At 41.4% G+C, this 17,989-nt stretch overlaps 1 protein-coding gene across 8 annotated transcripts in view; it reads right to left on the bottom strand.

Annotated features, from left to right (window-relative positions):
• LOC133506298 (palmitoyltransferase ZDHHC5-A-like) overlaps positions 1-17,989 on the bottom strand; it is a 104,798-nt gene that overhangs the window by 66,600 nt on the left and 20,209 nt on the right. For 6 of the 8 annotated variants that reach the window (XR_009796469.1, XM_061830301.1, XM_061830299.1 and 3 more), the window contains exons 3-5: positions 16,199-16,320; positions 10,062-10,219; positions 877-1,049 (exon numbers count right to left, since the gene is read on the bottom strand). Coding sequence is in view for 7 of the 8 variants with exons in the window: in XM_061830301.1 (XP_061686285.1) it covers positions 877-1,049; positions 10,062-10,219; positions 16,199-16,320 (453 nt within the window). In the remaining variant the exon portion in view is untranslated. The remainder of the gene's footprint in view (positions 1-876; positions 1,050-10,061; positions 10,220-16,198; positions 16,321-17,989) is intronic. The other 2 variants (XM_061830304.1, XM_061830305.1) reach the window with 2 other exon arrangements.

Raw genomic sequence — 17,989 nt, 5'->3', positions numbered from 1 at the left:
ATATAGATCTACAGGTAGCTTTCATCAATGGATTGACAATAGTTAGTGCCGTAAATTACGCTGGATTATAACAATACATCACATTGAAAAATGATTTGATGAATATTTAGTTTTGAAATTGAATGTCTATTGACCTCTTTAAAATTGTCTCAGTCTGTGCAGTGTCAATAAATTATGATTATGGTATTGGGTAACACCTACATACTCGGGTATAACAACTCAGTAAGTTATTTTAAGGTCTGGAGATCCCATCCCTAATCACACCTGCAACTTTATATCTGCGGGCATGACTGGTGGATCACACCCATAACTTTATCTGCGGGCATGAATGGTGGACCACACCCGTACATTTTTCAAATGTGAGTGACTTCAACTTAGCTCCAAGGATCATCGGGACACCCCTCCACTATGATAAGGTGATTGCTTGAGAAGGGGTTAAACAACTCAAAATACCTAATTTTGTGCAATTAAATAAAGCCTTGATTTGGCACATACTGTACAGCATAGATTTGTATGTTTCTGTGGTGATGGCCAAGGAAAGCAATTCAACATTAAAAAAGTTTTTTCCAGAAATGTGGATTACTGCAGCTAGTTTTTCCACTTTTCTCCACGTTCAATTTGATATTGATGTGCCGTGTTTGGGAAAAAGGGATAGAAATTATAAATAGTTTTGAATCAATTTATGGATGAGTTGGAAAAAAAAAGATCAATTGATTAATCCATATTATTTATTAGTGCAAGCCCTAGCCTTGAGGTTAGGACTATATTATCATAGCGAGTGGAAAACTGATTGAACCATTCCTTTAGAGTTAAATTTTCATTTGAAATTCAACAGGCAAGGAACACTTGTAGGAAAGGCCATTCATTCAAGGATACGTGATAACCGTATTCAGTCGATCAATGTGAGGGTGATGATAGAAGATGAAGAGCAACCCAAAGCCAAATACAGCAATGATGTGGGCAGTCAGTGAAAGGAGGAAGAGGAAGAAGTATCGGTAATTCCTCCTGCCAATGCAGTTATTGACCCATGGACAGTGGTGGTCAAAGTCCTGTATGAGCAAAGAAATCATCTGTAAGATCAAGCCATACAAGTTTGAGAGTAATCTGTGTAAAAATGTGACATACATACACAACAAAACAAATTCTAATGAAGTTAGGACGTTGTGTGAAAAATAAATAACAGAACAGAGTGGAAAAATTGAATACAGCAATCAGTCAAGATATTTAATGTTCAAACTGATAAACATGTAAATCATATTCTTAGAATTTTATGCCTGCAACACATTCCAAAAAAGCAGCTGCACATTTTCAAATCGTGTTCAACCTATATTTAATTGAATACATAAAGATGAGGTATTCAATGTTCAAACTCAAACTTTATTGATCGTTAACTTGGAATTTTACAGCGGCAACATATTCCAAAAAGCTCATGTCTGTGGGCTGTGTTAGATCACCTTTAACAACATTCAATCAATGATTGGGAACTGAGGATGGTGAATTGTTGAAGCTTGGTAGGTGGAATTCTTTCTCATTCTTGCTTGATGTGGAGCTTTAGCTGTTCAACAGTCTGAAGTCTTTGTTCTACACTTCATAATGCACCACATATTTTCAATGGGAGACATATCTGTGCTGCAGGCAGGAAATTCTAGTACGCGCATGTGCAGATTTTGGTTTGACATTGTCTCGCCAAAATAAGCAGGGGCGTCTATGCATGAGATGTTCCTTGGATGGCACCATATGTTTCTCCTAAAACTGTATGCAACTTTCACCATTAATGGTGCCTCTAAAAATGCAGCAGAGACAAGCCGAAAGGGAAAAAAGAAGACTGAATTACTGTTTGGTGCATTTTCACAAAGAACAGTCAGAATCTGTACCCCCACCTGAAGGTGGATGGAGGATACCCTCTCGTCCACAGGGGGTGAATCCAAACGTACAGGCACCAAGCCAGGGGGTAACAAGTATACCTATACGTGCTTGGCGCCTCAGACTGTGGGCATCTCCAGAGTGGAAGAGGGTCCAAGACCTCTTAAGAGGACTGGTACCAGAGCCCAAGCCGTGTGTGGAGGCAAGTCCAACTATATCTAGTCGGAAATGATCGACCTCAAACACCAGCTCGGGATCCTTCCCAGCCAGAGAGGTCTTATTCCATATCCCTAGAGCCAGTTTCTGTAGCCAGGGATCAGCTCGCCAAGGTCCCTGGCTTTGGCCACCACCCAGCTCACACTCCACCAGACCCTTATGGCCCTTCCCACAGCTGGTGAGCCTATGGGGACAGGGACCCACGTTATCCTTTAGCCCAGCCATCAAACGCTTGTCCTTGAGCCCCACCTCCAGGCCTGGCTCTAGAATGAGGGCCTGATGATACACGTCTGGGCAAGGGAAACTTCAGTCCATTCAAGTTTTCAATCATTGAGATCTTTTCGCCGTGCTTTGTCAGATTCTTTACCTAGGACCTGTTTGCCAGGGGTCTGAAGCTCCAGACAACTTAGCTCCTACGATCATTGGGACACAGAAACACCTCCACCATGGTATGGTGACGACTTCCAGGGAAATATTGTGCCGTGAAAAAAGTATTCATCCCCTTCCTTATTTCATTTTTCACATTTATCAGACTCAAAGGTTTCAAATCATCAAACCAATGTTAATATCACTCAGAGACAACCCAAGAAAATACAAAATGCAGTTTTCAAATGATAATTCAATTTATTAAGGCACAAAAAAAATACAAACCTTTCTGGCCCTGGGTGACCCTGAACTAAATAACGGCCAGCCTTGGCAGCAAAAACAACGCATCTCAAAAGGATTTGAATCCAGACTTTGACTTGGCTACTTCAAAACCTATTTTTTTTTTTTTTTTTTTTTTTAGCCATTCAGAGGTGGACTTGCTGGTGTGTCTTGAATCATTGTTGGTGTGTTTTGGATCATTGTCTTCCTGCGTGATCTAAGAGCACTTGAGTTTGAGGGCATGAACTAATGGCCGGATGTCCTCCTTCAGGATTTTCTGTTAACACTAACACTGGTTCGCTGAAGCTCCAAAACCTTGGAATTGGCTTTGTAACCTTTTCCAGACTGATGGATTTCAATCACTTTTTTCTTCTTTCTTCTTGAATTTCTTTGGATTGTGGCATGATGCATTGGTTCTTGAGATCTTGTAGCCAACTAGAGATTCTCTGACAGATTCCATTGAAGGGATTTCTTGGTTCAAAAAGTGTAGTGGTAATCAGATTTGGGTGTAATTTGTTGAATTGAACTCACCTTTCCCAAATTGGTGGTCAGTCATAATAATGTTGTGATTTCAAGAGTGGCCCAAATACGATTTCACAGAGAATCAGAAAGGTTTGGATTTTTTTTTCCTGAATAAATTTGCCATGGGTGGCATGGGGGATCAGCTGGTAAAGCGTTGGCCTCACAGTTCTGAGGACCTGGGTTTGAACCCGGCCCCGCCTGTGTGGTGTTTGCATGTTCTCCCTGTGCCTGCGTGGGTTTTCTCCAGGCACCCCGGTTTCCTCCCACATCTCAAAAAATGCAACATTAATTGGACACTCTAAATTGTGAGTGCGGCTTTTTGTCTCCATGCGCCCTGTGATCGGCTGGCAACCAGTTCAGGGTGTACCCTGCCACCTGCCTGTTGACAGCTGGGATAAGCTCCAGCTCTCCCCGCGACCCTCGTGAGGATAAATAAGCAGGAAAAGAAAATGGATGGATGGATAAATTTGACATTTTAATACTGCATTTTGTATTTCCTTGAATTGTCTCTGAGTGATATTAAAATTGGTTTGATGATTTTAATGTGCGATAAGATATGCAAAAAAAAAAAAATAAAAAAAATAAGGATGTTGCAAATACTTTTTCATGGCACTTGATATATATCACATATCAAGATATTGTACTTTCAAAATTAGAAAGAAAGCCTTGGGCCACTGGCCAAAAGTCAAGTCATTCTTCTTGGCTCAGTTGAGACGCTTCCACTGAACTCAGGCTCAGAAGGGGCTTGACACGAGCAACCCATCCCCCGTATACATCTGAATGTGAAACTGTGATTCCCGCCACATTTCACTAGTTTTGGATCTCTGCTCCATTCTTGAATGTTCTGGATCGCTACTAGATTCTTGAATCGCCTGTTTGATGATACACTGAAGTCCAAGGTAATCTCTCTTGCTGCCATAGCTTCTCAAGCCCTCTTAATAATTCGCACTCGCTCATCTGACAAGACTTCCATTGTATCAAGTGACCGATGCACCCCTAACCCTAACCCAGCGTCAAATGACACGCACATGACAAAAAACTGTTACTGTCTAAAATGCCGTGGAGATCTTCTCATGATCGGTCTGTTTTTGTCACATGCTATGATGACATACTCACCATTCCTCCTGATTCCACATACCACCTACAGCGCTACCTTCCTAATTTTTCAGCATAATTATATGTACAGTGAAGAAAATAAATATTTGAACACCCTTCTATATTGCAAGTTCTCCCACTTGGAAATTATGCAGGGGTCTGAAATGTTCATTGTAGGTGTATGTCCACCGTGAGAGAAATAATCTAAAAAGAAAAATCCAGAAATCACAATCTATGATTTTTTTTAACAATTTATTTGTGTGATATTAGTGTATTCCTTTCGCCTCTCCTCAGTCCATATATATATATATATATATATATATATATATATAATATATATATATATTTGTGTGTATGGTGATGAAAATAAGTAGTTGAACACGTACTGCTATTTTGCAAGTTCTCCCACTTAGAAATCATGGAGGGGTCTGAAATTTTCATCGAAGGAGCATGCCAACTGTGAGATAAGATAGATCATCTAAAAAGAAAAATTCAGAAATCATAACGTATGATTTCACTGTGAGAAAGATAATCTAAATGGAAAAATCCAGAAATCACAATGAATGATTTTTTTTTAATGATTCATTTGTGTGATACAGCTGCAAATAAGTATTTGAACACTTGTCTATCAACTAGAATTCTGACCCTCAAAGACTTGTTAGTCCGCCTTTAAAAGTCCAACTCCACTCCATGTATTATCCTTAATCAGATGCACCTGTGTGAGGTCATTAGCTGCATAAAGACACGTGTCGACTCCATACAATCAGTAAGACTCAAACTTGTAACATGCCCAAGACCAAAGATCTGTTCAAAGACACCAGACAAAATTGTACCTGAAAAGAGCTGGGACCACCGTTTCCAAGGTGACTGTTGGTAATACACTAAGACGTCATGGTATGAAATCACGCATGGCACGGAAGGTTCCCCTGCTTAAACCAGCACATGCCAAGACCCGTCTTAAGTTTGCCAAAGATCATTTGGATGATACAGAGGAGTCATGCGAGAAAGTTTTGTGGTCAGATGAGACCAAAATTTAACTTTTTGGTTATAATTCCACTAACTGTGTTTGGAGGAATACGAATAATGAGTTCCATCCCAAGAACACCATCCCCACTGTGAAGCATAAGGGTGGTGCCGTCATGCTTTGGGGGTGTTTTTCTGCACATGGGACAGAACGACAGTACTGTATTAAGGAGAGGATGACTGCAGCCATGTATTGTGAGATTTTGGGGAAAAAACCTCTTTCCCTCAGTCAGCACATTGAACATAGGTTGTGGCTGGGTCTTTCAACATGACAATGACCAAAGCACACAGCCAGGAAAACTAAGGTTCTGGCGTGGCCTACCAGGCCTAAACCCAAAAGAAAATCTTTGGACGGAGCTGAAACTCCGTGTTTCTCAGCATGAGCCCAGAAACCTATCTGATCTAGACAAGATCTGTGTGGAGGAGTGGGCCAAAATCCCTCCTGCAGTTTATGCAAACCTGGTGAACAACTATACAGGAAACTTTGACCTCTGTAATTGCAAACAAACGCTACTGTATCAAATATTACCATTGCTTTTCTCAGGTGTTCAAATACTTATTTACACTAATATCACACAAATAAATCGTTTAAAAAAAAAATCATACATTGTGATTTCTGGACTTTTCTTTTTCGATTCTCTCTCTCACAGTGGACATGCACCTACAATGAAAATTTCAGACTCCTCCATGATTTCTAAGTGGGAGAACTTGCATTATAGCAAGGTGTTCAAATACTTATTTTCTTCACTGTATCATCTGGTCAACTCAGTCCACTTGTTCTTGCAGACACTGTTCCATGGTTGCCATTGTTGTTGTTTTGTTCCTTGCTACCAAAATTGAAGTAAAAATGGCTTAAGGAAATGGCTAAAAAATGTAGAGGAAACTCCGCCGTTTTGTGTCCGAGCCAATACCAGCCATACCCACACCCCCAACTAGGAGAACTGCAGTACATTTTCAAAACTGCAGACATAGGTCGCGCTCGACTATGAAGGCGAACTCCATGCAGGATAGGCTAAGTTACATCAGTGCCATCCCCGCCCACGCGAGTATAAAGCTGTCCTAACATTTTGTCCTTCCTGTAGACTGGTGCTTCTCAATTATTTTCTGTTACACACCCCCTTTTGCAAAAAGAAAATTATTCGTGCCCCCCGACCACTCTCCGCCACGACTATAAATATTATGTACATCTGTGCAGAACATTGTATCCTTATTAACATTAAAGAAAATTGAAAAAAAAATGAAAGAAATGTAGTTCAACTTACAACAAAAAATTAACTTTAACATTGTTTTTTAGTCTGTAACAGAAAAGATTTCAAACACAATTTGTCTTTTCATAAAAATAAACCCTTGTTTAAACAGTAAACTTTTTTGACTAACTTATTGCACAATTTGACTGTGAAAAATAAAATAAAATTAAATAACTTCAAATTAAGTTCAGCAACATTAACTCACGAGCACAATATATAAAACTAACTTACAAAACAAAAATTAATAAAATCTGCTATGGTGTGGGTTTTTTGCACTGAGGAATTTGGTACGCTACCTTGTGTGATGCTAACAGTTTTCTGAAGTAGCTTTCACAAAGCGGGATGATTGTCAGCAATATTCGGCACATTTTCACTGAAAAAATATCCATCGGCTTATCAACAAGACTTGGGTGCAATGTCTTTAAGAGGCACATTAATTTACCTGGCTTCATACTGTCCACTGCCAACATTTTTAGACAATAAACACACCCATCTTTCCTCACCTCTTTCTGTAGTCACATACGCATACACATACACAATACATACGCTTGGCTTTCAGGTGACTTTCTTTTTTCTCATTGTCTTTGTCTCTCTCCGCCTTTCTTTTCATGCCTGTTAAATTTTTTTCATGTCTCTTTTGGGTTCATTTACTGTACTTCAGATTGTTTGCTAGGTGCAATAAAAATAACTTTACAGCTAATATGCACAACTAATACTCCCTGCGCACACTGACAATGAGAGTGCCACCTCCAACTACTGTAGTGGAAGTGCAATTACACTTTATTCTAGTACAGCAAAAAAAAAAAAAAAAAAAAAAAGGAAGAAGAAGAAAAGCACATTCCCCAGAGTCCCACGCACCCCTCTTGGATAGCGCCCAACTATTTGACTATTAGACTTTTCATTAATATGCTTGGACACAAAACTGTAAACGGCCAGCATCCTGAGCTATGAGCTATGTGTCTTACCAATCCTATCAAGGTTATCACTGATGATCTTCTGGCCAGTTGTCAACTCTGTCTCAGTGTTAGCTGGGTGGCTGATCTCTGGCTACAGAAATTGGTTTGACAGATGTTGATTGTCAAGTGCATTAGCGAGGCCAGGTAAATTTCAGCAAGACATTGTAAGGCTCGCCTCAACACCCAACTTGGGCTTTGGTACCATTCTTCTTGAGAAGGGTTAAACACTCTTCCACTCTGGAGTTGTATACGGTGAGAGGCACTGAGCAGGTGTGGGCATATGGATTGATCAACGGCTTGTTGCCTGCAACTTGGGTTTTCATCTGGTATAGGAAAGGGTCACCTCACTACGCCTATGAGTGGGGGGGACATTTTCTGACTCGTGTGGTGATGCAGCAAACAGCAACTCAGAGTACCCAAACTGTCTGGAGTCCTTGGAGGTGGTGCGTCAGAATATCCCCACTGGGAACTCCCTCAATCACATGGCACACTCTCACGATACGTTTGAGTCTGCCAGGTCGGAGTTGCATCTTCCCCCACCTTCAGAGCCAATCCACAACCAGATGGTGATCATTTCAAATCTCTGCCTCTTTCACCTGAGTGCCCAAGACAAATGGCTGCAAGTCTGATGACGCAACCATACAGTCAATCATCAAACACCCAAGGGTGTCTATCCTAATGCCAAGTGCGGATACGTACATTTGACCATGGTGTTTGTTCTGGACCTTTTGTAGCACAGAAGTCTAATAATACAACACTGCTTTGGTTCGTCCTTCCCAATCATGTCCTTCCAGGTCTCCCTGTCATTGCTAAAATGAACGTTGAAGTTGCAGAGAAGAACATTTGGCATTAGGGCAGACACCCTTGGGCATTCCTTGACTGAGTGTATGGTCGTATCAATGGACTTGCAGCCACGTGTCTTAGACACTTGGGTGAAGAGAGAGCAAGAGCTTTCAACTGATCACCACTTGATTGTGAGTTGGCTCTGATGTTGGTGAAGATGCTACTCCAACCTGGCAAACGCAAATGTATCGTGATGGTCTGCTGGGAATGTCTTCCTTCCAATGTCAGAAGGAGTTCCAATTCTAACCTGCAGCAGAACTTTGACCTTGTTCTGAGGGAGCCGGGGGGACCATGGGTACAAGTGGGCCATTTTCGGTGACGCCATTGTTAAGGCAACCAACTGGACCTGTTAAGTGGTTGGTGCCTTTCGTAGCAGCAATCACAGAACCCATTGGTGGACACAAGTGGTGAGGGTTGGAGTCAATCTGAAAAAGTTCGATTGGGTCTTTTTGGGTTGTGAGCTTCAGAGGCAGCCGATGGGTACTGGCAGCCCAGCTGAATGCGACACTGGAAGTCGTTGAGGCAAAAGCTTGGGAATTGGAGCATTTCAATGAGGCCACGGAAAAGAATTTCTTGAGGTTTGTGAAAATTCTAGTCCACAATCTGGCATCTGAGGAGGGGGAAGCAATGCACCATCAACATTGTGTATAGTATGGTTGGGAGACTGCTGAACTAAACTCTGAGTTGGTAGGTGGAATACATTGAAGACCTCAATTCCACTTACCTTCTTTTGAGGATGCAGAGTCTGGGGACTGTGAAGGGGACTCTCCTACCTCCTCGGGGCTGAGGTCACCAAGGTCATTAAAAAGCTCCTCGGGGGAAGAGCCCTGGGGGTACGATGACATTCAACCAGATTTTCTAAAGGATCTGGAACTTGTGAGGCAGTCATGTTTGCCAAGTCTTTGCAAAATATTATGGATAAAAGGGATAGTGGCTATGGATCTTCAGACCCCGTTAGTGGTCGCTCTTTTAAGAAGGGGGACCAGAGGGTGTGTTAGCGCTGGAGGAGATCACTTTCCTCAGCCTCCCTAGCAAGGTATTTTCTGTGGTGCTGGAGAGAAGGGTCTGTCTAGAAGTCGAATCTCCTATTTAGGAGCAGCAAAGTGGCTGTTGTCCTGGCTGTGGAACAGTGGTCTAAGCTTTCTACCTCACCAAGGTACTTGAGGGTACATTGCAATTTGCCCAACCAGACGATATGTGTTTTGTGGACTTGGAGAAAGCTTTGAACCGTGTCCCCCAGGGAGTCCTGTGGCCAATGCTCTGAGAGTAAAGGAGTACTGAACCCCCTGGTACGGGGCTTTTGGGTCTCTGTTTGACTCGTGTCAAGAGTTTGGTCAATAATGCAGGTAGTAAAGTAAGATTTGTTTCCATTCTGAGTTAGACTAAAGCTGCCCTTTGTCGCTGATTTTGTTGATTATTTTTCTGAATAGAATTTCTAGGTGAGCTGATGAGTGGGTTCTGTTTGGTGACATCAGTATTATGGATTTGTATGAAAAGTGGAATATAAATAACATTTGATTCATTGATATCTTAAGAGTTCTGAAATTTTGTCTGCTAAGGTGCTACCCAATTATTAACTGTGTGGATTTTCCATTTAAAACAATTGTAGTCTGTATTAGAATAGTCTATGTAACTGTAAGTGTGAACAAACCTCAACACAGTTGTCACAGACTGAGCAGTGAGAGCAACGTGGCGGTCGGTAGAAGCGACAAGTTGAACACCACTTCGTCCTAACCTGAATCCTTCTGATCTCCACAGTTTTATAAAGGGGACCACGGAAGTCTTCATCCTTGTCCTCATCTTCCTCAGCTACAAACAGAGATGAACACCTGCTTAGAAACTGAACAAGTCAACTTTGACATCAGTTAGATTCAAGAAATGAGGAAAAAAAAAAAAACAAGCAAACGAAAAACAACCATGGTTCCACTGAATTCATGTGATAATTTTCAATGACAAATTCAGTTAACATTAAGCTGCTAAAATACGGTGCATATGAAATCTGCAAAGATTAAATGGAGGCAACTGGAGTATTCTTGTACACAGAAGAAGACAAGAATAGTTTAGTGTAGTAATTTTAAAATTTACAATTTTCTTTATTTTTCAAATTAATAGTCACTGTGATTTGACAGGCGAAGTCGTGTGCCATCCCGCTCGCAAATCTGCAAAGTCGAACACGAAAAATCACGCGTGTAAAATTTGTTACGAGTGCAAATTTATACATATTGAAAGACGTCGCTTATTTTGTGTAGTCTTGACCAATGCAATTGCGCACGTCGCACATTCTCAGCGCACATGAAAACTGATCCAGAGCAGTGAACAACAGCCTGGCTCTCTCTCTTTTTTTTTTTTTTAACATGGAAGCACGCAGTCTTCTGAGAGTTTACCTGACTCCGCCCCCCTCAGTCTCTTAAAGGGGTACACTCAAATATAAACACCACCAGTGCTCGAGTTGGGAATGCAATCTGGGCAATGTAGAGCAAAGAGAATTAGACATGCTGCTTGTGTTTACTCTCGATAATAATGGTAAATGTTAAAAAAAGAAGTTCTGTTGCTTTAATGAATGTCTGGGTATGTGAATAATAGAAGAAAAAGCGGTGGAAAATGGACGATATTTTCTCTTTTTTGAAAAAAAAAATTTCTGGTCTGAAGCCAAAGTTAAAAGTACAGGATGAGATGGTGTATAATGTTAAAATTCCACTTTCGTACAGTTTGATTGAGGATGAAAGCACAGACAATACAGTGCAGCAATAGCTAAATTTGCAAGCGACCTTTCAAATTTTTAGTTCATAGTTAGCTTGGTTTTGTTAGCAATGTATTTTTTTGTTTGTTGACATTTTCAATGTAAGCTTGCAAAAAACACCAAATTGTTCTTAAAAATATTCTGATGGGAATGTAAATGCTGTAATCTGAATCTTTGAATGAGCCATGTAACTTCAATGGATGACACTGATCTGACCACAGTGCATACATATGATGTTGCTCACAGTGGCCAAAGGGGGCGCTCACGGGCTTAATGTGTTTGCTCAGACACGTAAAAAATTAGAGGGAACGTTGGTCTTGACATTAATTTACGTGTTTATTTCATAAACATTACTAACAAAAGAAGAATGATCCTAAACAATCAGTATTGACCCGGAAACAGGAAATGCAAGTTAATCGTACTGAGCATGTTCGGAAGTTATGCCAAAAGCATATGTTCGGAGCTTCTTCACAAAGTGCGAGCACATTTACGTCGAAAGTCATCAACATCATGAGCCATGTCAAAGGAAATTCAATTACACTGAAACATTTCTGGGATATAACACATGTAATGTTTCAGTATCTAACTATAATAATAATAATGAGATTGTGATGTATTTTGACTTGATTAAGTTCTAATGTTAGACTAGTCTGTCCATATATCTAAATGCGAATCGTCATTTTCTACCGTGGTACTGCAATATCTTGATGTTGAAAACTTTTCCCTTCTACATGCTTGAGGAAGATATAGATTACCTACTGCTTGTTTTTATCAATGGATTCACAATAGGTACCACCGTAAATTACGCTAGATAATACATCACGGTGAAATAAAATTTGTTTTGAAATTGAATGTCTACTGACCTCTTTAAAAATGTTTCTCTCAGTCTGTGCAGTGTCAAATTATGATTATGTTATAAGGTAACAACTACATACTCGGGTATAACAACTCAGTAAATTATTTTAAGGTCTTGAGATTCCATCCGTAATCACACCCTAAACTTTATACCTGCAGGGATGACTGACCACACCCGTACATTTTTCAAATGTGAGTGACCGTAATATGTATGTTTAGGTGGGTTGCATGACATTTTATTATTATAAGGCCATAAACAGGCTTTCAAAAAAGTGCACAAACACGCACACACATACGCACGCACACACACACTGTCATATGGACACTGCGCATCAAGGGGAAATCGGCCAACTGGCACCAGAAGAAACATACATAGATATAAAATCCAGCGACCTGAGGATATCTATTATGCTACGACAGTCTTCCGCTCTACCATCTGAGCTATCGAAGGCTACAGTGAAGTATTTGAACACCCTGCTGTATTGAAAATTCTCCCACTTAGAAATCATGGAAGTCTAAAAGAACATTGAGCAGCATAAATGAAGCTCCACCCATCAAAGCAGGACTTAATCTTAAAATCTCCATTTGTGGTTGGGAAAAGGTTTCCTCCACTCAGGGCCTGAAGATTTACCAGGGGAGGAAACAGTGCCTAAAGAAGAAACAGCGGGTAAGCCGCATTGACAGCCACAGTGAAGAAAATAAATATTTGAACACCCTGCTATATTGCAAGTTCTCTCACTTGGAAATCATGGAGGGGTCTGAAATTTTCATCGTAGGTGCATGTCCACTGTGAGAGAGATAATCTAAAAAGAAAAATTCAGAAATCACAATGTATGATTTTTTAAACGATTTATTTGTGTGATACAGCTGTAACTAAGTATTTGGACACCTGTCTATAAGCTAGAATTCTGACCCTCAAAGACCTGTTAGTCTGCCTTTAAAAGTCCACCTCCACTCCACGTAGTACCCTGAATCAGATGCACCTGTGTGAGGTCGTTAGCTGCATAAAGACCCTTGTGCACTCCATACAATGAGTAAGACTCAAACTTGGAACATGGCCAAGACCAAAGAGCTATCCAAAGACACCAGAGACAAAATTGTACAACTCTACACAGCTGAAAAGGGCTATGGAGAAATTGCCAAACAGCTTGGTGAAAAAAGGTCCACTGTTGGAGCAATCATTACAAAATGGAAGAAGCTAAACATGACGGTCAATCTCAATCGGAATAGAGCCCCATGCAAGCTATCACCTCGTGGGGTCTCAATGATCCTTAGAAAGGTGAGGAATCAGCCCCGGACTACACGACAGGACTTGGTCAATGACCTGAAAAGAGCTGGGACCACCGTTTCCAAGGTGACTGTTGGTAATACACTGAGATGTCATGGTTTGAAATCATGCATGGCACACAACGTTCCCCTGTTTAAGCCAGTACATGTCAAGGCTCGACTTAAGTTTGCCAATGACCATTTGGATGATACATGGGAGTTATGGGAGAGAGTTTTGTGGTCAGATGAGACCCAACATGGTACTTTTTTGTCATAATTCCACTAACCGTGTTTGGAGGAAGACGAAAGAGGAGGTCCATCCCAAGAACACCATCCCTAGTGTGAAGAAGCATGGGAGTGGTAGCATCATGCTTTGGGGGTGTTTTTTGGCACATGGGACAGGACAACTGCACTGTATTAAGGAGAGGATGACCACGCCCATGTATTGTGAGATTTTGGGGAACAACCTCATTCCCTGAGCATTGAAGATGGGTCGTGGCTAGGTCTTTCAACATGACAATGACGCGAAGCACATTGCCAGGAAAGTCAAGGAGTGGCTCTGTAAGAAGCATATCAAAGTTGTGGTTTGGCCTATCCAGTCTCCAGATCTAAACCCAAAAGAAAATATTTGGAGGGACCTGAAACTCTGTTTCTCAGTGACAGACCAGAAACCTGTCTGATCTAGAGAAGATCTGTGCGGAGAACTAGGCTAAAATCCCTCCTGCAGTGTGTGCAAACCTGGTGAACAACTACGGGAAATGTTTAACCTCTGTAATAGCAAACAAAGCCTACAGTACCAAATATTAACATTGGTTTTCTCAGGTGTTTCAATACTTATTTGCAGTTGTATCACACATTAAAAAAAAAAAAAAAAAAGCTCTTTGGTCTTGGTCATGTAACCAGTTGGAGTCTTACTGATTGTATGGGGGTGGACAGATGTCTTTATGCAACTAACGACCTCACTTAGGTGCGTCTGATTCAGGATAATAAAATTAGTGGAGGTGGACTTTTAAAGGCGGACTAAAAGGTCTTTGCGGGTCGGAATTCTAGCTGGTAGACAGGTGTTCAAATACTTATTTGCAGCCGTATCACACAAACAAATCGTTTAAAAAAAAAAACAAAAAACATTGTGATTTCTGGATTTTTCTTTTTAGATAATCTATTTTATCTCACAGTGGGCATGCTCCTTCAATGAAAATTTCAGACCCCTCCATGATTTCTAAGTGGGAGAACTTACAAAAGAGCAGGGTCTTTTTCTTCTCATTTTTCCTCTCTCATTTTCTTCCCTGTAAGAAATATGTGTATGGATGAGAGGGGTGAATTGGGTAAAGGTGAGGCTACAGGAAGAAGAGATAGCGGGGGTGGACGACTTCAAATACTTGGGGTCAACAATCCAGAGCAATGGTGAGTGTGCTAAGGAAGTGAAGAAGCGGGTTCAAGCAGATTGAAACAGCTGGCGGTAGGTGTCAGGTGTGTTATGCAAAAGAAGAGCTTCTCCTACAATGAAGGGCAAACGTTTTAAGACCGTAGTGAGACCAGCCAGGATGTTAAGGTTAGAGAGAATGGCACTATAGAGACAACAGGAAGCAGAGCTGTAGGTGGCACGCATGAAGATGTTGAGATTCTCTATAGGAGTGAGCCTGTTGGAGAGGATTTAAATTATCTCATTAGAGGGAGAGCCAAAGTTAGATGTTTTGGAGACAGTTTGAGACACCAGACTTTGATGGTTGTGTGCACAGTTTGAGTGCTGCACACCACTCTTCTTTTCCCATCTTCCACCCATGGTTCTCTGCTCGTCTTAATCTTCCTTCTTCACCACCACAGTCATCCTACACACCACCATCCTAAGATGTCTCGGTACACTCTCCCCAAACAACGTTTTAGTCACTTTTTTCAGATTACATCTGCACAAAATGCACCTGCATGCTTCTACTTCCGTTTTTGTTATTCTATGTTCCAAACTCTTCTGGAAAAAAAAAAAGTGTCCACGACAGCCAATTCCATCCTTTTGGCAAATTCTACCATTATCTGTCCATTAAAGTTCCTTTCCTGAATGCCGTACTTACCCATAAATTCTATATCACCCCTGCTTCCTTCACCAACAAATCCATTACAATCTGCGCTTATCACAACTTCCTCTGGGATGATCATAAGTACTTCATTTAGTTCCTTCCAGAATATCTCTTTCACCTCTATGGACATCCTATTTGTGGGGCATAGCTGCTCATCACATCACAGATAACACACTCAATTTGAACTTTCAGCCTCATCATTTGATCCGAATCAGTATGGGCTAAACGCTACATTGGAAAAAATGTCACTGGAAATGACTGTTAATTAACTTTTCCCTATATTTCTCAGTGTATTAATGGGCACACAATTTTTCACTTGCATTAACACGATTAATCTCACTAAATATTGCATGAAAAACATTTTTGGACAACAGCGACCCTTCAAACTGCAGAATCTAAAATGCATGTACATTTAAAATCATGATTGTAGCTCTAACACGTTTTATATTTGGTAAACTATTGTATATATATTGAGCCACTGTGATTTGTCAGTTCCACTTTTGTAAAGCAAAACTAATTCATAATGCTGAAATTGCCCTCATCCTTGAGACATTTCAGATTGCTTACACAATTTTAAATAAGATTCGCAACAACGATCAATAATAAAGATAAATGTAAACATTTGTGCTGAAAAAAAAGGAAAATTTTTTAATTGACTTGTCCAGCACACCTGAAATGAAACCAGGATAAATGTGGCCCCTTAACAGAAATGAGGTTTACACCCCTGTATTCAAATATCTTCACAGCATACAAGTAAAAGTAACATCACGTTTTTCAAATCAATTCACTAAGAAACCATAAACCTTTACAAGCTAGTCCCAATCACCAAAGGTAAATGCCTATCCATCCACCTACCTCTTGGAAAGATGCCTGGGTCCATAAACGTAGCCATACAGAAGTTGGCCAAAACAATTAGGAAGATGATGCCATTATAAATGGGAACAGCAACTGAGAAATGCTCTGAAAGCCATGGACAACTGCAGAACATATCAACGGGAAAAAAAGACATCATATAAACAGTGACAATATTTCATTTTGAAAACTGCATAATTTACAGAAAACACTAACTCTAACTGGTACAATGCACTTGTTATTTCATGCTTGGATCACCGTTCCCCAAACGCTGGTGTGCAAAGATTTCAATGGTATTCAGTATCATATTTATTGGTGCTATAATAATTAAAACATCCATCCATTTTTCTTCGCTTATCTGAGGTCAGGTCACAGGGGCAGCATCTTAAGCAGGGAAGCACAGACTTCTTTCTCCAACCCTTCCGGGGGATCCCAAGGTGCTTTCCAGGTCAGCCAAGAGGCGTAATCGTTGCAATGTGTCTTGGATCGCCCGCAGGGCCTCCTCTCAGTGGGACATGCCTGGATGACCTCAATAGGGAGGTGTCCAGCAGGCACTCTAATTAGATGACCAAGCCACCTCAACTGGGTCCTCTTGATACGGACCTGGATTACCGAGCTTCTCACCCTATTTCTAAGGGAGATCCTGGACACCCTGTGGAGGAAATTCATTTCAGCCACTTGTATCTACAATCTTGTTCTTTTGGTCACCACTCACAGCTCGCAACCATAGATGAGGTTAGGAATATATAGCGACTGCTTGCACCTAGCGAAGTGAGAAGCAGCTTGGTCTTCAGGCAAAGGTTCGTCTTCACCATAAAAGAATGACAGAGTCCGTATTCTTGCAGAAGAGACCTGGGTGCATACTTCTGACACTGGTGAACAATACTCCAACTTACTTGAACCCCTCCACTTGGGGAGGGAGCTCCTTCCTGACCCGGAGAGAGCACTCTGCACTGTTCTGATTGGATTTGGAGGTGCTTTAATCTCTGCAGAATCACACCTGTGAACCGTTCCATTGGAGGACATGCCTTGATGAAGCCATCCGAACCACATCATCTTCAAAAAGTAGCGACATGATAGTCAAGCCATCACTGATGATGTAGTGGTATACAAGCCTGCCTTGAGTGCAGGCAGCATGGGATCGATTCCCGCTCAGTGATGGTGTCGATATCTGCCCTGTGACAGACTGGCGACCAGTTCAGGGTGTAGTCCGCCTTTCACCCGAAGCTCGCTGAGATAGGCTCCAGTTTTCCCGCAACTCTTGTGAGGATAAGCGGCTTGCATAATGACATGACATGATACTTAAGCCATAAAACCAAACCCCCTCAATATCCCGGCTACACCGAGCAATTCTCTATAAAAGTAATGTAAAGAATTGGCTCCGATGGTGGGGGAAGATGACTGTCCAACCTGGTGGACCTAAACATATTGTGTGGATCTGTTTGGAACACCTGTCGGAGTCCCGTCAGAAAGAGCTTCAACTCCCACTGCTAACAGAACTTTGCCCATAACTTGGGAGGGACGGTGTACATTGAGTCTGAGAGGACCATGTTCTGTGCTTACATTGGTGAGGCAGCCGGATGGGGCTTTGACTGTAAAGTTGCCAATGGCTGTCGTGGCGACAATCCTGAAACCTGTTGGTGGACACCAGCAGCAAGGGATGCTCTCAACCTAAAGAAGGAGTCCAATCAAGGCTTTTTGGCCTGTGGGACTCCTGTGGCAGCTTATAGGTTCCAGCTGGTCAAGTGGAATGCAGCTGTGTCGGTTGCTAAGCCAAAGACCTGGGTGTCATGG

The sequence above is a fragment of the Syngnathoides biaculeatus genome, chromosome 9 (assembly GCF_019802595.1).
Source record: "Syngnathoides biaculeatus isolate LvHL_M chromosome 9, ASM1980259v1, whole genome shotgun sequence".
Classification (NCBI taxonomy): domain Eukaryota; kingdom Metazoa; phylum Chordata; class Actinopteri; order Syngnathiformes; family Syngnathidae; genus Syngnathoides; species Syngnathoides biaculeatus.
The sequence above is the reverse complement of the archived record's forward strand: the minus strand, read 5'-3'. Positions and strand labels throughout refer to the sequence as shown.